Below are 24,132 nucleotides of genomic sequence, written 5' to 3'. Positions count from 1 at the left end.
GTCAGTATCTTTCACAAAGAGGAAATAGTACTCAAAACTCACAAGAAGGAACTTACCTCAAACCCACGCGGATGCCATGCTTTTATAACCAACAATGACCTGATCCCTTTAGAAGCCTCACTTTAATGGACATAAGCTCAGTGCTCATCCTGGACCCTCAGCTAGATAGAGATAAACTCTTTTTGAGCCTTATCATTATCCAAACTAAGATCCTCCCTTGTTTTAGGACTCTTGTCCCTTATCTACTTATCTCAGATTTTGGTATCTCCTCAGATGATATCATCTCGGCAACGTGACTAGGCCACGTAGCACCTTGTGGACGCGCTCCCGGGAACTCTCCGACATCCGCGCCTGCGAGGGCGGGAATCTTGTTTTGTTCCGAGCTACTACAATTCGGACTCAAATGTCACGGTTCTTAATCTAATCTCACAATGTGCGATATGAGACCGATAAATCACCAAAGAGTTCAAATCTGACAAATCATTTTGGAAAACTGATTTTTGTAAAGAAGTGCCAAACATGGACTGCTTTTCCAGATATAGAGTTGCCACCTAAATATTTTATTTTAGGGGAAATTTAGGAAACCCTGACTCGTGCCTAAGGCCACGTGTCTGTCATCACCAAAGTTGCCTCGGCTCGGGAACTTGGGTACGATTGGAGAAGGTCATTTAATGAGCACCCCCACTCGCCCGATCAAAAATCGGCCTGTACTAAGCATGATATTTTGTTTTTGAAAACACATGTGCTCTTACTCCAATTAATTAGCTAATCTTATTATGTGATGCGCACAGCAAACAAGTATAGACTAGATCGCCTAATTTGGAACAAAACATTGAATATTCATGTGAAAATGGTTTGAAGTTTGCTACTCGCAAGTAGGCTAAAATGCAGATTTCAATGAATTGTTCCAATTCAAGTAATCCAACCTTCATCCACAGGCATTCAGGAAGTTTGATCACATAAGCGGTTAGCCTCATGGTAAACATGCTTTCATGGCAACATCAACACACATGCAGTATGCTAAAGCGTAAACACTCACAGTGTACTCCGAGCCAAAACAGAGAACTAGTTAGAAATCATGCATGATCCTAGTTCATGTTAAAATGGCTAATGCAACACATGGGAAAAATGCAACTCAGATAGGCTGGGTTATCCTAGAATGGCATATGAAATGTAACTTGATACACGTATTCAAATAGGAATTGAAATACAATGCTGTTAGTATGATGCGCCGAGCCCGGTGCATGCAAGACAGATGAATGGATGCACGCATGCGAGCATAAGGTATGCTAAATGAAATATGCCCTAAAACTAACCATCGTAAGCGGTTAAGTAAAAGGGAGAAAGAAATGGGGGTTAGAAGACATGCATCGCACACACGCATGCTTATTACAACAATACGCCCTCTCGAGGGAGGGACCGAATAGGAAGCTAACTAGCTAATCTAAGCTAATTAAACTAATTATTACATAACAAATTAACTAACTAATCCTAGTTAAGTAATTATTACAAAACGAATTGAATAGCTAACGCATTAACTTTTAAAGTACAAACCAAAGCAAAAGCAAGCTATCTAAGCATGGCAGCTAAGGAAAGCAGTAAATCAGGAGCCTCAAAGAGAGAGGAATGCATGCAAGCCCGGTCGCCTCGTTTGGAAATCCAATGCGATGCCCCGATTTGCCTCTGTTTTCATTTGTTCTCAGAAACTTGCACCAAGCTCCAGAAAGATGAAACTCCACCTTGGGAATCCTGTAGGAGGGTGGCCGACCACTTTTGGTCTCTCCAGACACCTGCCAACCACTTTTGGTTATTGAAAAATCAGAAAAGTGGTCGGCCAGCTACTTTTTCTGGCTGGCCGACCAGTTGCTGCTACTGGACTGCACTTTGTTGCAACAAAGAGCAAGAAAGGGCATGGCAATGTATTTGCAAGATATGTGAGCACAACCACCCTTCCTATCATGTCATGAACTCAAGGGGGTGTGGTTCTCGACCCTCAGGCCACCAATCGCGCATTTCCATGCATGATGGCCGAGAGGCGAAGTTGCACAATTCAATATGAAAATGAATGCACAAGCATACACATAAAGCCTAAAACTCTATCATGTATGATCAAGAGCGTCGGCGACCGAGAATTAAGGCACGTTTCATCACTTGAAGTATGGAACGTCCCTCGCTTCCCGTGTTTGGACTAACACCTATTCCAAACACAATGCAACACAAGACATGGCATGCACAATGCTATGTAATGCAACCTTAGCATGTGAACATGCAACTACATGGCATACACAATGCAAGGGATAACATGGCATACTCAATGCTAAATGCTAAGAACTAGATGGCATACTCAATGCAAGGCAATCATGAAGTCCTAAATAGAAATGTAATGCATGCATACACAATACAATGCAACAAGGGCAACAATATGCAATACACTAAGCATACAACAACATGCAAACCACATACTCAATGGACTTAAACCGAAATGGATAGACCTCAGCCATGCCAAAACGGTGGCCATAATGCTAAAATGAAGGCACCGAAAACACATACAAGCATACATGCCAATTGGCTCACCAATTGAGGCACTAAGGTGCAACTCTCAAGAACACTTAAAAAGTGAAAAGCATGGAAGTGCAACAACACTAAGTGCACTGAAATGAGGTAAGAAATGATGCCAAATCATTTAAACAACACAAGTATAGCATGGTAGGGTCCTTAAAGCATGAAGCTATCAAAGAGGACTACAAAGGAGGCATGCAATACATGGCAAATATGCATGAACCAAGTATGGATAGAGTTCAAGTAGGTCAAAATAAGGACCTAAACATGCAGAGATGAAGGCTCAAAGGCCTAGGCATGCGAGCATACAAGCTAGGCTACGAGTAAGGCAACAATGCACAACACTCAAAGGCATTCAAAGCATGAATGAAGTGGGAACATGGCAATGCTAAATGCTCTGAAATGTCATGTTAGGTGATGCCAAATCATGTGCACAACATAAATGAAGCATGCAATGGTGCTCAAAGCTTGAGGCAAGCAAGAGGATTTGTACTACAAGTATACAAAACATGAAGCATGTGACCAAGGCAACCCAAAACAGTCCTAGTACATGTTAAAATGAATCTAAAACATGCATGGAAGTAGGCCAAAATATGCTAGCATGAGGGGCATGAAGCATGGAAAATGCAAGGCAAATAAGGTGGATTACACTACACCTATTAGGACCAAGCATGGTATGACTTAACCAATAGAAATTAGAGTTATATCATGGTATAATAACCCCAAAAACACATTGAAATGATGGCTCGCAAGCTAAGGCATGAAGGAATACGCAATGGTTCGTGTTAAATCATAAAGGGGGAATCCCTCCAACGCATTGATTGAGTGACAAATGTGAATACATGGCCATGAAACATGGACTGAAATCACATAAAAAATGATGCTAAATCACTAAAATAGGCCAAGTAATGCATGCTAGAGGATTCAATACATAAGGCTAACAAGCTAGATTGAACCAAGGCTATACAAAGCAAGTCATGCATGACCAAAACAACCAAAATCAAACCTTAAACATGGTAAAACATGAACAAAATCTTCTTTAAGCTAAGCCAAAAGCATGCTAAAATGACATGTCAAGGCATGAGGCATGTTAGGCTATTTCATGGCATTACACTACAAGTGCATGAGGCATGCAAGGGGCCAACAAACCCACCCAAAACAGGTCATGTCATGGAAAAACATCACCAAAAACATGCTCAAATGGAAAGAAAACAAGCTAAAATGGTATGCTACTTCATGAAGCATACGAAGCTAGTTTGTGTGATTTACATTACAAGTGTATTAACCGTGCATAGAGTGACCAAACCAAGCAAAAATAGTGGTATGCCTCACCAAAATAACCACAAATACAAGCTAAGATATGGCCAACATAAGCTTAACAAAAGTGCTCAAACATGAGGCATATGAAGCTAGTAAACACAATACAAGGAGAGGGGATGACCCTCTCCTATTTAAGACACCAAGACCACCTTTCCACCACTAAAAATTCTCTGGATTTCAGTGGTAGAAAGGTCATGCAAAGGGATCAACAAGAGCCTAAAGGGATGGCTCAAAATAAGGTCTAACAAGGCCTAAGAGGAGGTAAACCACCCCAAACAAAAAAGTGACCTAAAACAACTATTTTAAGCACTTAAAAATGAAACTTTTTTCAGTTATAAGTTAAGCTCAAAACAGCATCCAAGAAGGGCTAAAAGCTTAAGCAAGAAAAGGGTATTTAAAGGTCAAATGCTCACCCTTGTAGAACCACTTCAAGGCTACAACTCCAGCAAGTTTTTCAAGCTCAAACCAACCCAAGAACACCAAAAACAACCTCAAGGGAACTCAGCTCCAAGATTAAGGTGTTTGAGTGTGTGTTTGTGTGTTAAACTAAGACAAATCTACACTTTTGAAGCACAAAAATTGAGAAACAAGGAGATATAGATATAACACTATATCTATCCCTCTCAACTGGTTTTTCTATACCTAGAGGAGGGAGGGGGAGCTTCCCTCTTATAGAAGAGGAAAGACAAAGCTTCTAGGAGAAGCTAAGAACTAAAGCAATCCCTCCATACACGTGTATGGAGGATGGCCCTAATGTCCTCCAGCTACAGCTGGAGGAAAATATCTCCAAAAATGTGTCAAAAAGCAGCCGACCACTTGAAGTGACCGACCTGCTACTTAAAGTGGTCGGGCGACCACTTCAAGTGGTCCACAAAGACAAAAACTGGTCGGTCATGGTGGGAGAGAGTCTAGGGCATGAAAACAATGCAGTGGTGTGGTGGCCAACCAGAAAAGATGCCCCAAAGGCCAAGGAAGCCAGTTGTCCGACCAGAAAATTGGATGGCAGAGGAAGAAGTGGTCGGCCAGGAGAAATACTGGTCTCCCACCCTTGGACCACCTTCCAAATAAGGAAAGCAAGGTTTGTACCAAAAACAAACCAAAACGGATGCAAGACAAGAGATCGGGAGGCAAAGCACGCGGTCGAAAGCCTGAAAAACTAGTCTACGAACATCAAAAGTGGTATGCGACCACAAAAGTGGTCTCCCGGACCACAGTGTTCCTCTAGGCAGAGGCAACAAGGTGTGGTTCAAAAACCATGCCAAACGGAGAACGTTAAGCGGTCCCGAGACAAGGCGAGCGACCAAAGGCTCCAAAAACCGGAAACTAGTCTCCAAACTGGAAAAGTGGCCTATGACCACAAAAAGTGGTTTACGACCACAAAGAGATAGTCTACAAGACCACTCCCTCCCTTCGGGAAGAGAAAACAAGATTCGGTCCACAAACCGAGCCAAAGCACAAAGAGTTCAGAGGCCCGGAGGCAAGGCTCTCAGCCAAAACTCTAAAACCTCTAAACGAGCACATCATGCACCATCACCGAGCGCTCAATCGATGAAGTTTGAGTCTTAAGGTCGGTAAAAAATAGGGTGTCTACACACCTTGGCTGACACTTCGACGTCACCTTATCCATGTGTTGTCATTCATAAAATACTTCCCCACAGATAGGACTAGCATCTCCCATATGGGAATATTAGCTAGAGATTCCTTAGCCATTCACCTTCATTACCTACCATTTCTAGAACAACAAATTCAGATTCCATAGTAGAAGAGGCTTTGCTAGTTTGTATGGATGATTTCCATGATATAGCACCACCTCTAAGAGTAAACACATAACCACTGGTGGAATTAGTTTCACTATTATCTAAAACCCAGTTAGCATCACAAAAATCCTTCTAATACAACAAGGTATCCTGTATAGTGAAGACCTAGGTTCATAGTACCTCTTATATATCTTAACAATCTTGTTAAGGCTACCCAATGTTCATGGTTGGGATTTGTAGCTCGACTTTTTCGTACCCCCTCTCAGAAGTTGAAAGAAGCCTTACAGTTCGGACTCCCGCAGTTCTGAATCTGATCCCACAAGTGCAAAAGTTTAAAAATGAACATGTGGCCAAAGTGCCCTAAAAACAATAATATATGAACTTCACACATATGGCTCAAAGGTTACATAGTCTCCCCCACATCCTTGGCCCTTACCCAATGACAAAGGTCTACATATAAAAAGTGCAAGAAAACTAATAAGAAATCAATGTGGGACAAGGAACAAGAACGACATTTTAAAGCACTTCCAACATATATAGATGAACAGATTAATGACGTTTGGACAGACAAATAGGTAGGATTTGAACAATGTGTCTTTTTAGACAAATAGATATCATTTTAACTCCAAAAGACTAAAACTTGGACATATTGGTCTAAAAGTTTAAAAATGAACATGTGGCCAAAGTGCCCTATAAACAATAATATATGAACTTCACACATATGGCCCAAAGCTTACGTAGTCTCCCCTACATCCTTGGCCATTACCCAATGACAAAGGTCTATATATAAAAGGTGTAAGAAAACTAATAAGAAATCAGTGTAGGACAAGGAACAAGAACGAAATTTTGAAGCACTTCCAACATATATAGATGAACAGATTAATGACATTTGGACAAACAGATAGGTAGGATTTGGACAATGTGTCTTTTTAGACAAATAGATATCATTTTAACTCCAAAAGACTAAAACGTGGACATATTGTTCTAAAAGTTTAAATATGAACATGTGGCCAAAGTGCCCTATAAACAATAGTAGCTTCTCTTCATAGAAAGTGCAAGCTATTATATACTACATTTATTTATTTTATAGGTACTTCCCTGATGGCATTGACATATATTTTGACAATGTGGGTGCTGATATGCTTGGAGCTGCAGTTTCCAACATGAACCCGTTTGGTAGAGTTGTAGTTTGTGGGGGTAATCTCTGAGTACACAGACGTCACAAAATGAGCTACACTAGACATGATTGATGTTATTTATAAGAGAATCACTATCCAAGGCTTCGTAGTTACCAATCATATGAATGCTTATGTAGATTTCCTCTCAACAACTGCTGATCACCTTCGCAATGGGAAAATAAAGGTGCTCGAGGACATTTCACATGGTGTGGAAAGCATTCTAACCGCTTTTATGGCACTTTTTAGCGGTGATAACATTGGAAAAAAGATTGTTCAAATCACAGCAGATGTTTAGAACTCATTTTGCGTATTAGATGTTTTCCTTTCCATTGATTCAAAGAACATTTTGATACAAATTTCTTTAGGTTCTGTAGAATTTTGAGATGTTTTCCTTCACACAAATTGATATGCAAACAATTGACAAATTTGAAGAGACATTATCTTCGCATATTTAATCATTTTTTTTTCCTAGACCTTACATATGTAATTACTTAAAGGGGCATTTAGATTGAGAGATTTGAGAGAAAACAAAACAAATGAATAGGAAGAGAACTTTTATTACTTGTTAGAATGATTAAGGGGAAAAAATGTTTCAATTGGTTAAATAAATAGCAACATAAGAATAATTTGCCTTTATAAGTATGTCTAGGGGAAGTAACGGTGTTCTTGAAGGCATGGGCCAAGTCTTCTTTTCCAAAGGAGGCAAATAAGGGATATGTTCCTTCGAATAAGAATGGGACGATGGGAAAGTTGGGGATCACACCTTTGCGTAGAAAGGAAAATCGAAAGAAGCACAAAGAAAAATTTGCAATTAACAATTTTCAAATAGGATTTGGCTTCTTTTCAGTTGAACTTTCAACTGAACCAAATAGTTGAGGTTTCTTATCGGTAAGAATCATTAAACGGAGGTTTCTTATCGGTAAGAATCATTAAACGGAGGTTTCTTACAAGTAAGAGTCTATGAAAATATGACCCATTAAATTTTTTCAAATATTCTTACCAGTAAGAGTCTTCCGTTTAATGACTCTTACCAGTAAGAAACCTTCACGTTATGATTCTTACCGATAAAAAATTGCAATTGTTTGGTCTAGTTGAAAGTTCAATTGGAGAGAAGCAATCCCCTTTCAAATAATATTATGTGGGCATATTTAACCGTAACTACTGAAGCCAGGCTCAGCCCTATTGGTAGGGACAAGGGCATCCTTTCCTAGGACACAGTTCTTGGGTTCGAGCTTTATTTCTTCATCCCTTTATCCGTTTATGTACTAATGTTTTTGCAAGAGCAAAAAAAATAAATAATAACATAGCTTCTCTTAAGCATGTGTAATCACACACACACCCCATTTGGGTTGAGATGATACGAGAAAATAAAAGAAACTGAGGAAAAAAAAGTCTTAGTACTTATTGAGATTATTGAAGGTGTGAAAAATTGTATGAAATGACCAGAGGAAGAGAAATTTTCTCAAAACTCATGTTCAACAGGGGTGTAAATTTGGCTCGGCCCGGCTTATGTCGGGCCTTGCAAGCTCCTGCCAAAATTGGGTCGGGCCAACCCACGGGCCAGAAAATTAGGCCCAAGCCCAAGCCCAAGCCCAGGGTGTATTCGAGCCTTAGGCAGGCCGCTGGGCTGGGCAACTGGACCTAGGATAGGGCTTGGGCCAGGCTTAGGCAGCCCTGAACAAATTTTTTGTTTGTTATTATTTTTTCAACTAAAATTTTATTATTTTCCACTAAAAAAGACACTAGGCCTCAAGCAGGCCAGGCCTTGAGTGGGCTTTAAGCAGGTTAATGGGCTAAGCCACAAGTCGAGCCGGACTTCAAAATGATGGCCCAGGCCCAAGCCCAAGGTCTCGAGCTGGGCTTAGGCTCGGGCCCAAACGGGTTGGGTCCATCCCAGGCCACGGGCAGGCGGGCTTCGGGCCACCCATAGGCTGTGGGTTATTTTTACACTCCTAATGTTCAATTTCTTATCAAAATTAATGAAATCAGTGAGACACTTTATAATATCTATGTTATTCATCTAAATAAGAAATTAAAATAAAAAATTGAAAAGACACTTTATCCACTTTTCTTAACTGTAGCATTCACTAATATGTATATCCTATAAAGCATGGACACTTCTACGAAGGCAGCATATGGGTCTCCCCAGTTTTTTTTTTTTTTTTTTTTTTGAATTTTCGCAGCTAGACAAATTGGGACCCTTGTCACGCCCTCAAAATAATAACATTAAACCCATCAGATAAGACATGCATTTACATATAAACTAACCACATTCCTTTATTTCTTAGAGTTCCATTACATAAGTATTACATGTTAACATCATAACAAAATGCCCTACGGGCTTACAGCTTTCCAAGTTAACACTTGGTTACAACAAAAGAGTACTAACTCGTTTACACATTAAGCCCTTGGCTTGAAGTTACATGTAATACATCAAAAGTTAAGCAACAAAAGTATGTCCGCCTCTAGCCTCCCAGCTATGTCCTTGGAGGTGGCATGCTACCAGTACCTGAAAATGATATTCCCATATAGGGTGAGCCACAGCCCAGTAGAAATATACTAAACCAACCATGAACAATGACTAAAAGATTAGCAATTGATAGATGACCAACACTGATACAATCACATAAATCATATATTTATGTCAAACGACTTACAAGTCCCAATTACTTTTCATTTCCCCTTTTTCAACAGATAAGCATATAAGCACTACCCACATGCTCAACAGATATGTATAAACAACAATATCCATAGATAAGCATAAAAGCTATATCCACACATCACAAAGATAAGCATATAAGCTCTATCTTCACTTCTTTAGACAAGCATATGAGCTGCATCTACGGAGTTCATCCCCTATCTTCTCCCATCACTATCCGGTTTAGAGGTACATCCCCTATCTTCCCCTAAACCGCGGAGTACATCCCCTATCTCCTCCTCTACACATAACGTATACAAACACATTGGTTCTATATACAATCACCCAATACATACAGTTAATGTATTCTATCAATCGTCAAGTTCCATGACACATTCCATTGATTAGTTTCAGTTTGCCTAATCATCATGCATTGTCTACAACAATCACGACTATCCTTCACCGATAGCCCAAGCAGTTATTTCTAAACAGAAAATAAATGCACAAATGGATATTCAATCAACATTTCATTTCCTCTTTTCTCGCCATTAATTATCCCAATTAATCAATAATGTAATTAGGTCATTATCCATAATTACCATTTCAACCCTTAGGTCCCATTTTCATCAATGATTGAACATTCATTCAATTTCTCTATGCCAAACATGCATCCAGGTCTATTATGAATAAAACCCCAACTTTTGTAAAATTACACAAAAGCCCCAAACTTTCACAAAATTACCAAACCAAGCCCAACATCTCAAAATACCAAAATTTAAAGACAAAATCCATAGAGAGGAGTAGGATATCCCTACCTTGAAGTTTTAGCCAAAAAGGAGATGAAGACTCGAAGATCAACGTGCTCCAAATCCAAACTTTTTCAGATTAAATCAAAGCTCTCAACACCCTCTATCTTTTTAACAAAGACCCTAGGCTAGATTCACACTCTAGGGAGATCAAATCTTAGAGAGAGTGTAAGTTTAGAGAGAGTGTGTGGCGGATCAAGGGTTTGAAAGAAGAATGAAGTGGAAAAGTGATGTTTAAAATCGCTACTGTCCGCTGATATAAAACACGCTCGCTCGAGCGAAGGCTTGGTCGCTCGAGCGACCAAACACAGAAAACTCTCGCTCGAGCCAAGAAGTTCTCGATCGAGCGAAGAAAAACCCAGACCGCTCGAGCGAAGGAAGCTCGCTCGAGCCAAGAAAGACAGCTCTCAGGTCCAGAACCAGGTGCAACCGCTCGCTCGAGCGAGCCACTCTGGCTCGACCCACCAAACACGAACCCACTCTCGCTCGAGCGACCAACTCCTCGCTCGAGCGAAGGTCCAAAATTATGGGCAGCAACACTAGGCTCCCGAACACAACCAACCTGTAACAAACCTGCCTAACACATCCTATAACTCAAATATGAAGAAAAAAGAATGTAAACATGATAATAACCAACTACCAACATCCACGGACACATGTCCGGATCACTGTACAACAAGGGTAAACCCGGGATCGCTATAACCTCCCCCCCTTAAAGAATTTCGTCCCCGAAATTAAGCACAAGTTTTTCAAAAACAAGTTTTCCTTCATTTTAGACAATGTTACAATTTAACATTCAACAATTCGACCCATTACCGGTCATCCCATCTCTTTAACAAGAGACATATCACAATATGTAAACAACATATGTACTTTCTTTCCAATTTCAATAATACAATCAACATATATAATGTTACATTCAACTTCCATATGAGGCAAGTTCCCAAAACATACTTCCAATAAACCAAACATTTTCAATGTTTCACAACTTAAGACATATATAAAAAGCTCTTAAGTTCAACAAAATGCAAAATATAAATACAAGATCACATATCAACAAGCAAGTCCGGATATTTCTCACGGACTCCCAACTCACGTTCCCAAGTGGCTTCCTCCACTCCGTGATGTTTCCACAAGACTTTCACCAAAGGAATGGTCTTGCCACGCAGGACCTGATCCCGCCTATCCAAGACCCGAACCGGTCTCTCCTCATACGAGGCATCCTCATCTACCTCTAAATCGGTCCAATCCAGCACATGTGATGGATCTGGCTCATACTTCCGAAGCATACTCACATGAAACACGTCATGCACTCCGGACAACTGCGGTGGTAAGGCTAACCGATAAGCAACTTCGCCAATCCTCTCAAGGATCTCAAAAGGACCAATAAACCGAGGGGATAACTTCCCACTCTTCCCAAACCTCATCAGACCTCGCCTAGGTGATATCTTCAGAAAGACATGATCACCTACCTTAAACGCCAAAGGCCTCCTCCTACGGTCGGCATAACTTTTTTGTCGACTCTGGGCTGTAACAAGCCTCCTACGGATAAGCTCAACTTTCTCCGTCGTCTCCCTAACCAACTCCGGACCCAACAAAGGTGCATCACCCACCTCGGCCCAACAAACTGGAGACCTACACGGTCGGCCATACAAGGCCTCAAACGGTGCCATACCGATGCTAGACTGAAAACTGTTGTTGTAGGCAAACTCTACCAAGGGTAAGTGCCTCTCCAACGTCCCACTGAAGTCAAGGACACAACCCCGAAGCATATCCTCGAGGATCTGAATAGTACGTTCGGACTGCCCGTCAGTCTGAGGATGATAGGCCGTACTAAAGGTCAACTTAGTGCCCAAGGCACTCTGCAAACTCTGCCACAACCTAGCAGTAAAACGAGGATCTCTATCTGAGACGATCGTCACTGGGACCCCGTGCAATCTCACTACGTCCCGAACATACAAGTCGGCAAGATGATCTACCGAATCTCTCACGCGCATAGGAATAAAGTGCGCCGACTTAGTCAACCGGTCTACAACCACCCAAATAGCATCACTACCCCGCTGAGTCCTCGGAAGACCTACAACGAAGTCCATAGTGACATGCTCCCACTTCCACTCGGCAATAGGCAAGGGTTGCAACAAACCTGCTGGCCTCTGATGCTCGGCCTTCACTTGCTGGCAAGTAAGGCACTTCGACACGAAAACTGCCACATCTCTCTTCATACCCCGCCACCAAAACTGGCGACCCAAATCCTGATACATCTTAGTACCTCCCGGATGCACTGCAAGGCGCGAATGATGAAACTCTCGGAGTACTTCCTCTCGGCAAGACTCCGGTACAAACAAACGGTCTCGGTATCTCACACTCAAGTCGGGATACACCGTCAAACCCTTCTCAACTTTCCCATTGGAGATCTTCTCTCGGAGGGATTCTACCTCAAGGTCACCTCTCTGTGCCTCTAACACTCTAATCACAAGTGTAGGTTGCGCAACAACAGAAAACAAGGCCGCAGCCTCAACAGATTCGCCCAGTAGCAAATCAAACTCGCCAAGTGCTCCCAACATCTCCCATTCCCGGATGGCTATACAAGCTACATCACTAATGGATTTCCTACTAAGGGCATCGGCCACAACATTGGCCTTTCCCGGATGATAATGCAACTCAAAATCATAGTCCTCGATGAACTCCATCCATCTCCTCTGCCTCAAATTCAAGTCTCTCTGTGTAAACAGATACTCCAAACTCTTGTGGTCCGAGAACACCTCGAACCTCTCACCATAAAGGTAGTGCCTCCAGATTTTCAAGGCAAAGATCACTGCTGCTAACTCTAGGTCGTGTGTGGGGTAATTCTTCTCGTGTATTTTCAACTGACGTGAGCCATAAGCTACCACTTTCCCCTCTTGCATCAACACACAACCCAAACCCTCTCGTGAGGCATCACAATAAACCGCATAACCCAACCCTCTCTCCAGAATAATCAACACCGGAGCGGTGGTCAATCTAAGTTTCAGCTCTTGGAACGACTTTTCACAAGTCTCATTCCACACAAACTTGACTCCTTTCCGAGTCAGCCTAGTCAACGGTGACGCTAGCCTGGAGAAATCTTTCACAAACCGACGATAATACCCAGCTAATTCCAGAAAACTGCGGATCTCAAACACACTCTTAGGCTGTGCCCAATCTTGCACTGCCTCAACCTTGGATGTATCAACAGACACCCCTTCCCCGGATACCACGTGACCTAAGAATTTGACTTCCCTCAGCCAAAACTCACACTTCCCAAACTTGGCATATAGCTTATGGGCTCTAAGCAACTCAAGCACCACTCTCAAGTGTTCCTCGTGCTCCTCCTCTGAAGGTGAATAGATAAGGATGTCGTCCACAAAGACGACCACAAATCGGTCTAAGAACTCTCGGAAAACCCGGTTCATCAAGTCCATAAAGACTGCCGGTGCATTGGTAAGCCCAAATGGCATCACCAGAAACTCGTAATGGCCATACCGCGTACGAAATGCCGTCTTAGGAATGTCCTCCTCCCTGACCCTCAACTGGTGGTAACCCGATCTCAAGTCTATCTTAGAGAAACAACGGGAACCCTTCAACTGGTCAAACAAATCATCTATACGGGGCATAGGGTACTTATTCTTAACCGTAGCCCGATTCAACTTCCGGTAGTCAATACACAATCTCAAGGCACCATCTTTCTTTTTAACAAAGAGGGCCGGTGCTCCCCACGGTGAAACACTAGGGCGAACAAAGCCCTTATCTAGCAATTCCTAGAGCTGAACTTTCAACTCAACTAACTCCGCTGGAGCAAAACGGTAAGGTGCCATAGAAATCGGCGCCGTGCCGGGCACTAAATCAATAGAGAACTCTATCTCTCTGTGAGGTGGTAAACTAACAAGATCTTCGGGAAAGACATCCGAATACTCACAAACCACCTTCGGTAACATAATCTGGGTCTCATCACACTCACTACTCTCAAAGCTAGCAAGTAGACCACTAAGCTCACTTCGCCCTCGCGAATCATACCCCGGTGGCAAAACACTACCAACCCGGTCTCCCAAGAAATGGAACCACTCCCCGCTCAAGGTACATAACGTAACCCTCTGGCGGTAGCAATCGATAACAGCCCGGTATGACGATAGCCAGTCCATACCCAAAATAACATCAAAACCCTTCATGGGCATGACAACAAACGGAAAAGGAAGCCTATAGTCGGCGACCTCTATATCACATCCTCTAACACCCTGTTTCAGGATCAACTCACCACCCAAAGGCGATACCACACAAATAGGAGATGCTAACTGTGCTAACTCCAATTCCAAAACAGATGCAAATGCAGCAGATACAAAAGAATGAGATGCACCCGTGTCTATCAACACACTAGCAACCGAGTTGCAAAACAGAAAAGTACCTTTCACTACTGATGGAGCCGGTACTAAATCCTGAGCGGTAACAGCATACACGCGCCCCGTAGGCCCCTGGTCTACCTGCTCACCTCTCGGAGCAAAAGACTGCTGCACAGACTGGGATGACGAAACTCCCGGATTGGCCCTCGAGGCCTGCACAGACTGAGCTGGCTGAAAACCCTGCGTCTGCCTAGAACCAGACGCTCCCGAAGTGGCACTCAACTGCTGGCAGAACCTTTTCAGGTGCCCAGGTTGTCCACACTGATAACAAGTCAAGGGCTGCCCCCTGCCCAAACTCTGACTCTGCGGTCTAGCTGAAGAAGAAGCAGCTTTCTGACCCCCACCCTTCTGCGGGCAAACTGAAACCTTGTGACCCAGCTGGCCACACTTGTAACAAGTGAATTCCCCCTGACTGCCTCTCCCCGAGCCTACACTCGGCACTGGAAAGGTCGATCTAGAGACTGCACCCTGAGACTGCTGAGGGTTATAACCCTTCTGTCTCCTGCCATCACTCTGACTATCCTGGCTCCCCTTGGAGCCCCTCTGTTCTTCCTCCTCCTCCTGCATCATAATCTCCATATGAGCAGCAGCATCAACTAGGTGTCTATACTCTCGGATGTAAGACCCACCAACTCTCAACTTGAGGCCCCGCCTCAACTTCCGTTCAAACTCATAGCAACGGCGTTCCTCAGACGCCACCAGTTCCGGTGCAAACCTGGACAGACTGGTAAAAGTAACCTCAAACTCGGCCACTGACAAGCCCTTCTATTTAAGCCGGCTAAACTGATCCCTCAGCTTCTCCCTAGCTACTGCAGACAAAAACCTCTCCTGAAAAGCATTTATAAACGCCTCCCAAGTACCACCAACACGAGCCTTCTCGTACTTCCACCATTGACCCGCATCTCCCTTCAGTTGGAAGGATGTCAAGGTCACTTTCAGTGCTCCGTCCTCGATGCCAAGCATCTCGAACGTCTTACTCATTTGCTCTAACCACTCATCAGCCTTCAGTGGCTCCTTCGGATCCCTGACAAACTCATCCGGATTAGACCGGAAGAACTCCCTCTTCAAGAAAGAAGGCCCTGCCTCAGCTGCCTGATTCCCAGCTCTAAGAATACCCAAAGCTCCTGCTATCTCTCTGGCCATGGCACCCATAGCCTGCTGACCCACTGGCTCAGCCACATTGGCCTGACCAACTCCCTCTTGCACTGCTGGAATCTCACCCGGTAACGGTACTTCCTGCCTCGCAGGTCTACCACGCCTAGCTCCTCTTCCTCGTCCTGACATCCTAATAAAGGCAACACAGAACGTTAGCACATTCACAAACGTGCCGAAACTACACACTCATGTCCTAATACATGGACAACTGTAATTCACTCCACATAAGCACATAAACACATAAGCACTTACGAATTTCATTCCCGGATAATGATAGTCCCAAGGCGTTACTAGAGTTCCGGTTAGAAACAGCATTGATCAAGTGCTTTTCCAACAAGACTCCCAGAAACTCAAGGATCCAATCAACATCCTAGAAATTAAATCCCATACCCACATAGTCACATAAGCATGTTAGCATTTAAGCACATAGCATATGATACTACATTTAAGTCTCTATCAAGCGAGACAAACCCATTGTGATACTAATCACTTCCCACGTACCCAAAGTATTCGAACCCAGTACGCTCTGATACCAAGTTGTCACGCCCTCAAAATAATAACATTAAACCCATCAGATAAGACATGCATTTACATATAAACTAACCACATTCCTTTATTTCTTAGAGTTCCATTACATAAGTATTACATGTTAACATCATAACAAAATGCCCTACGGGCTTACAGCTTTCCAAGTTAACACTTGGTTACAACAAAAGAGTACTAACTCGTTTACACATTAAGCCCTTGGCTTGAAGTTACATGTAATACATCAAAAGTTAAGCAACAAAAGTATGCCCGCCTCTAGCCTCCCAGCTATGTCCTTGGAGGTGGCATGCTACCAGTACCTGAAAATGATATTCCCATATAGGGTGAGCCACAGCCCAGTAGAAATATACTAAACCAACCATGAACAATGACTAAAAGATTAGCAATTGATAGATGGCCAACACTGATACAATCACATAAATCATATATTTATGTCAAACGACTTACAAGTCCCAATTACTTTTCATTTCCCCTTTTTCAACAGATAGGCATATAAGCACTACCCACATGCTCAACAGATATGTATAAACAACAATATCCACAGATAAGCATAAAAGCTATATCCACACATCACAAAGATAAGCATATAAGCTCTATCTTCACTTCTTTAGACAAGCATATGAGCTGCATCTACGAAGTTCATCCCCTATCTTCTCCCATCACTATCCGGTTTAGAGGTACATCCCCTATCTTCCCCTAAACCGCGGAGTACATCCCCTATCTCCTCCTCTACACATAACGTATACAAACACATTGGTTCTATATACAATCACCCAATACATACAGTTAATGTATTCTATCAATCGTCAAGTTCCATGACACATTCCATTGATTAGTTTCAGTTTGCCTAATCATCATGCATTGTCTACAACAATCACGACTATCCTTCACCGATAGCCCAAGCAGTTATTTCTAAACAGAAAATAAATGCACAAATGGATATTCAATCAACATTTCATTTCCTCTTTTCTCGCCATTAATTATCCCAATTAATCAATAATGTAATTAGGTCATTATCCATAATTACCATTTCAACCCTTAGGTCCCATTTTCATCAATGATTGAACATTCATTCAATTTCTCTATGCCAAACATGCATCCAGGTCTATTATGAATAAAACCTCAACTTTTGTAAAATTACACAAAAGCCCCAAACTTTCACAAAATTACCAAACCAAGCCCAACATCTCAAAATACCAAAATTTAAAGACAAAATCCATAGAGATGAGTAGGATATCCCTACCTTGAAGTTTTAGCCAAAAAGGAGATGAAGACTCGAAGATCAACGTGCTCCAAATCCAAACTTTTTCAGATTAAATCAAAGCTCTCAACACCCTCTATCTTTTTAACAAAGACCCTAGGCTAGATTCACACTCTAGGGAGATCAAATCTTAGAGAGAGTGTAAGTTTAGAGAGAGTGTGTGGCGGATCAAGGGTTTGAAAGAAGAATGAAGTGGAAAAGTGATGTTTAAAATCGCTACTGTCCGCTGATATAAAACACGCTCGCTCGAGCGAAGGCTTGGTCGCTCGAGCGACCAGACACAGAAAACTCTCGCTCGAGCCAAGAAGTTCTCGATCGAGCGAAGAAAAACCCAGACCGCTCGAGCGAAGGAAGCTCGCTCGAGCCAAGAAAGACAGCTCTCAGGTCCAGAACCAGGTGCAACGGCTCGCTCGAGCGAGCCACCCTGGCTCGACCCACCAAACACGAACCCACTCTCGCTCGAGCGACCAACTCCTCGCTCGAGCGAAGGTCCAAAATTCTGGGCAGCAACACTAGGCTCCCGAACACAACCAACCTGTAACAAACCTGCCTAACACATCCTATAACTCAAATATGAAGAAAAAAGAATGTAAACACGATAATAACCAACTACCAACATCCACGGACACATGTCCGGATCACTGTACAACAAGGGTAAACCCGGGATCGCTATAACCCTGTTGGACACGTTATGGACACGTTTGGAAGAGAGAGAGAGAGAGAGAGAGAGAGAGAAAGAGAGGGTGAAGCCGAAGCACGAAACTAGAAAAAGGAAGAAGTTGAAGCACTTACCCAACATCATTCGAGTCGAAGAACAACTTCGTGCAGCCTAGATTGCTTGAAAATCAAAGTCGACTTTGTAGATTGGTGCGAAATCTAGGCAAAATTGAACAAACAAATCAAACCCACATTTGATTCAAGCACACGAATCATCTACGAACTCGAATCAATCCAAGATTCACAACCCAAATTGCAATAAGGTCTTGAAAGTCGAGATTGAGGTTGAAATTGTAAGTTGATGAGTTCCAGCCAGTCACAAACCCCAAATCACGACTATTTCTCTCTTGCTTTCTCTGTGTGTTCAACTCTCTCTCTCTCTCTCTCTCTCCTTTTTTGCATGTTTCACCTTCTCTTTCTCTCTCTGTTCATTTTTTCTTTGCTTTTTTTTTTCTGACTCTCTCTCTCTCTCTCTCTCTCTCTCTGATGATGAACTTTTTTTATAGTACTTTTTTTTTTGGTAACAAAAACTTTTTTTTTCCTTTTTTTTTTTTGGGATATTCTTGATTGCTAAACATTAACATATATAGATTAAATTATTTTCATTTGCAAAAAAAAAATTAATTTGTGAATCATATTTGATATTAAAGTAAATAAATAAATAATAAATATATTTTTTAATTTTACATATAATAAATATATAAAATTATATTTATTGAGTGTCTCCTCAGCGTGTCGTGTTCTCTATTTTTTTAAAATTTGCATATTCACGTGTCTGTATCATGTCTATATCTGTACTTCATAGTGTATATGTTTGCCTCTATCTTCTCTTATACAAAAATATGTGAAAGAAAATATACACTTGCTAATTTTATAATCAGAGAAAAATATTTATACATTTCTATTGAATGTATATATAAACTATGGGAAATTCTTAAGTGTACCATATACACTTGCATAAGTTCTAACAAATATATGTAAATTATCTCACAAAATCGCGTGAGTTTTTACAAACATACGTAAGTTAACCCATAAAATTTTGAGAAATCACGACTTATGTATATTTGTGAGAATTTACGCAATTTTGTGAGGTAACTTATGTATATTTTTGAAAACTTACACATGTGCATATGATATGCACCTTGCACACCCAAACACTTATATGTTAAATGAGAATTAATTCTAAGGGTAATATTATAGTGCACACCCTCATGACATTTGTGGGTGTGATTATCACAAATATCATAACTCAATTCCTATGCGAGTCATACAACTTTGAAAAAAAAATAATAAATCACCCATAAGATATAACCAAAAAGCTCTTGGATAATAACCAAAATAATGTGATAACTAACACTACAATATGTAATATCCAAAAATCACAATGGTTATAACCAAAGATGCGTGCGTACTATAGAATTTTCCTATGTAATTAAACAACTCAAAATCATATCATGATCGACTCAATTAAAACTCATTTAAAATTAATTTAAAATATAACTAAATTAAATTTAAAAATATTTTAAAATACGTTAAATTTTAAAACAAAGTTTATAATTTATGAAACACACAGTTACCTAGTAGAATCATACTACCATATAATTTATCTTGCAAGTCACACCAATTTACATACTTCTAACTTCCCAACCTAGTACCACCCAACGTAGTACCATTTACTTAAACTTGGTGGCCTTGGGTCTAAGGGTGGCTCTGAGTGCAGTCCAAAATATTAGTTGGACACTCCATTTCTTTGTGCATCTCAATCATAATTTTGAATGTGATTTTTGATTTTTGTTTTTCGTTGAGCACCCCAATACATTCAATTAAACCCATTTCTACCCCCTCACCCATGGTTGCTACTGGAGTAGTCGGAGTTATTGCCACCTCCTAACGCACACCACCTCATCTCATCCATCCATTACCCCTTTCTTCTTCTTCATCTCGAAACCCTAGATCTAGGACTTCATTGGGTTTCGGAATAAATGAGAAGAAAATGAAGAAGAAGAAGAAGAAGAAACGATGGCAAAGCAAAGGGAGAAGAATTGCGATGGAAGGAGGTCATGGTGGTAGAAGAGTAGCGTGACGGTAGCGATGGCAATGGTAGCAATGCGACGCGGAAAAAAAGAAGAATGGGTTAAGAGGAGCACGGTGGCAGCGACGATGGCAGTGATGATTATGGTAGCAATGAGATATGAAGAAAAAGAAGAGGAAGAAGAAGAATAATAATGGGTTGAGAGAAGCATGGCGGCGGCAATAGTAGTGGCGTAACATGAAGAAGAAAAATGAGAATAATGTACCAGATTGTTGAAATTAAGGAAGGAATGGCCAGAGCTAGGTGGCTGGCCGGAGCTAGGTGGTTGGAAGGGTTAGGATTTTGGCCATTTTGGTCATTTACTTCAAGGACAAAATTGTATTTAAAAAATTGAAAACATGGGATACACCACCAATGTTTTGGAGTGCATTTAGAGCCTCATTTTGTCTAACCATCTGCACTAGGGTAAATTGCACTCAGACCCATTGAATATCTTTGAAATAACACTATCACCCCTTTATTCTCTAAAATATCAATTACTTCCCTTATTTTAGAAACGTATATAACAAATAGACCAATCTGTGAGTCAACCATGACTTGAACTCATAAAATTTATTGATCTAAGCAAAGAATTATCCCTTAATACCTAATTTACAAAAAATCATTTCATGCCTTTGTAACATTGCCACAAATCAATCCAAATTATTCGGTGAGTTCTACTATTCTTAGAGGGTGTTTGTTTGGAGGGATTAGAAGGGGGAATTGGACTCCACATCTACCATATTGAGTAATTCATTTTTTGGTTAAAAAATTGTAAGTTGGGTTGATAGTCCGAATGGACTATTAGTCCCCTATATGTAGGATTATTCTGTCCTAGGGGAGGGGTGGACAAGCCCTCCTTTAAAATAACTATTAAAAAGACAATTTTTCCCACCAAATATTTAGGGCATGTTTGGTTTAATTTTCAAAAACTAATTTTTACTTTTTTTAAAAAATAAAAAAATTAGTTTTCTAAAAAAAAAATAAAAAATAATTTTAAAAATAATCATCTTGACCTTTAATCCCTAAACAAATATGAAATACATATCCTTTCTAACTAAATAGTCAAGGCCCTAAGATTAACAGTCCAATCATCTCTTTATCCCGTTCGTCAGAACAAACATATGATTTTGCCTTTTCCAAACCCAGCTCCTCACAGTAATCTTTCTCTCTGGTCCCCTAGAAATGTCCCGCCATCTTCACCTTTTTTTTATGAAAAATGCTTGGGAGCACTAATTAGTGCTCCCACTAATTAGGTGGCAGTGGGTCCCGCCATTAATGATGTGATGTTTTGGTTTTGGAGTTGTATTTTTTTTTTTTTTTACTTTTTTAATGCATTAGTGCTATTAGTGGTGGTGTTTTTAGTGGGATGAATCATTGTTGATTTTTTATTCCAATGATTCAAAAAAATCATCAAGTCCTACACAACCAACACCCTCACATCTCTCACACACAAATGCAAAACTCTAAACCACCTCAAGCAAATTCATGCCCACCTCCTCAAATCCCGCCGCCCTGAAAACCCAATCGCCATTGGACCTCTTCTCTCCTTCGCCGCCACCTCCACCTCCACCTCCACCAACACCGCCTTCTTCTCCTACGCCTGCTAAATTTTTCAAAACCTTTTTGTATAGAAACACCTTCATCTACAACACCATGATTAGAGGCTATCTTCAAGCTCATTTCCCAATTCCCGCCATCTTGTGCTATCTTGACATGTTAAATTATGGCCTTACCACCAATAACTACACTTTTCCGCCTTCGATCAAAGCTTGTACAAGTCTTTTACCTAATTATTCGAAGCCAATTGGTTGTGTAGTTCATGGTCATGTTGTGAAATTTCGATTGTAACATGACCCTTTGTTGTTCCCGCGCTTATTGAATTTTATTCATTAAATCTTGAAATGAGAAGTGCACGGATGTTGTTTGATAAAATTCCTGAAAGAGACATTGTATTGTGGACTGCGATGATTGATGGGTATGGGAAGATGGAGGATATTCAGAAGGCACGAGCATTGTTTGATGTAATGCCCTAGAGAAATGTGATCTCTTGGAGTGCAATGATGGCAGCTTACTCACGGGTTAATGAATTCAGAGAGGTGCTCAGTTTGTTTAGATGGATGCAAGAAGTGGGCATGGAGCCAAATGAGTCAGTGTTAGTGAGCGGTCTGACCGCTTGTGCTCACGTTGGTGCTCTTGCACAAGGATTGTGGATCCACTCCTACGCTAAGCGGTACAATCTTGTATTCAACCCAATACTAGCCACTGCGTTGGTTGACATGTACTCAAAATGCGGTTGTTTGGGGTCAACGTTATTAGTGTACAAGGATATTCCTAATAAGGACGCTGGAGCAGGGAATGCCATTATTTCTGGGGCTACAATGAATGGTGATGCTAGAAAATTACTCAATCTATTCGATAAAATGACAATTGATGGGACTCGACCCACAGAGACCACATTTGTTGCTCTTTTCACCGCTTGCACGCACGCAAGATTGGTTAAGGATGGCCTTAAATTGTTTGAACAAATGGTTACCTTCTATGGGGTCAATCCCAAGTTTGAGCACCATGCATGTGTAGTTGACCTTTTGGCTAGAGTGGGTATGTTGAAGGAAGCCGAGAAGTTTTTGGAGAAAGAAATGAGTGGTGTAGAACGAGCAGATGCAAATGTGTGGGGAGCACTCTTAGGTGCTTCTAGAGTGTATGAAAATGTTTAAATTGGAAACAGAGTTTGGAAAAAGTTGGCTAGTATGGGACTATCGGATTGTCGAACGCATGTGCTATCGTACAATATCTACAGAGAAGCAGGCTGGGAAATGGAGGCAAGGAGAGTCAGAAGATTTATTGCAGAGACGAGAATGAAGAAGAAACCTGGTTGCAGTGTTATAGAGGTGAATGGTGTTGTTGAAGAGTTTCTTGCAGGTGATCTTTCTCATGCACTGTCAAAAGAGATATGTGAACTGCTTGATTCTTTATTTAACATGATGTATCTTGTTGAGTAAATTTATTTAGAAGTCATTTTCATATTTCTAGAGTACCGCTTTTCTTCTTTATTTATACATCTGAATGTCATTGTTCATTCTTTAACATATTTGAAAGATTTATACGAATTCTGAATTGAATTCATACAGTTGAGGAATGCAACCCCTTTTGTTCTTTTTTTTTTTCTTTTTGTATTAATTCAAATTCTATGGTTTTTTTTGGGGGGGGGGGGGGGGTGGGGGGTTGGGGGGGGGGGGCGCGGGGGAGGGGGAGGGGGAATGATTTATTATTTTGAATAGATAGAATTATGAATACGGTGAAAATTTTTTTGATCAGCAAAAGAAAGCAACATTTTATTATTGAGATCAAAATATTACATCAATAAAGGAAAGAGAGGAAGTGCGAAATAAGTGCATCATGGCAAAACCTAACTTATCCCAACTAGGTTGGCACAATAGAGGCTCACAAAAATCATGTGCGAGCACTTTCAACAAAGTAAAAATAGGTTGACAAGAGGACAACCCAAACAGAAAAAAATAAAATAAAATAAAAAAACAAAACAAAACAAAACAACGGCAGCAAACAAACTTGAGCATAGCAGCTCCCTCTGTTATCAGCAGCACCAAAGTAGTCCAGCTCTACCCAAACATGAGCATAACCACAAATGCAAAAATAAACCGGCAGCATCCAAGTTCCAGTTCAAGATCCACCGCTACCAAATCATGAAATT

At 41.1% G+C, this 24,132-nt stretch overlaps 1 protein-coding gene and 1 pseudogene across 1 annotated transcript; both read left to right on the top strand.

The window, feature by feature from the left end:
- Nucleotides 1–6,518: 6,518 nt before the first annotated feature.
- LOC114269657 (2-alkenal reductase (NADP(+)-dependent)) lies at nucleotides 6,519–7,109 on the top strand. The gene is made up of 3 exons (XM_082900873.1): nucleotides 6,519–6,541; nucleotides 6,727–6,833; nucleotides 6,952–7,109. The coding sequence occupies exons 1-3, from the start codon at nucleotides 6,519–6,521 to the stop codon at nucleotides 7,107–7,109; spliced, it is 288 nt and encodes a 95-aa protein (XP_082756999.1).
- Nucleotides 7,110–21,829: 14,720 nt separating this feature from the next.
- On the top strand, nucleotides 21,830–23,584 carry LOC145805694 (pentatricopeptide repeat-containing protein At5g66520-like; annotated as a pseudogene).
- Nucleotides 23,585–24,132: the final 548 nt, after the last annotated feature.

The sequence above is a fragment of the Camellia sinensis genome, chromosome 13 (assembly GCF_055761805.1).
Source record: "Camellia sinensis isolate YWXY chromosome 13, ASM5576180v1, whole genome shotgun sequence".
In the NCBI taxonomy this organism is placed as follows: domain Eukaryota; kingdom Viridiplantae; phylum Streptophyta; class Magnoliopsida; order Ericales; family Theaceae; genus Camellia; species Camellia sinensis.
Note: the sequence above shows the minus strand (reverse complement) of the source record. Positions and strands in the feature narration are given on the sequence as shown.

Bases quoted from the DNA above. Each gene is read 5' to 3' on its own strand.
- LOC114269657 (XM_082900873.1), top strand. From the start codon at position 6,519: ATGACATTTGGACAAACAGATAG. The intron at 6,542-6,726 runs GTAGGATTTGGA...TTTATTTTATAG, and splicing joins ACATTTGGACAAACAGATAG to GTACTTCCCTGATGGCATTG. The intron at 6,834-6,951 runs GTAATCTCTGAG...ATGCTTATGTAG, and splicing joins TAGAGTTGTAGTTTGTGGGG to ATTTCCTCTCAACAACTGCT.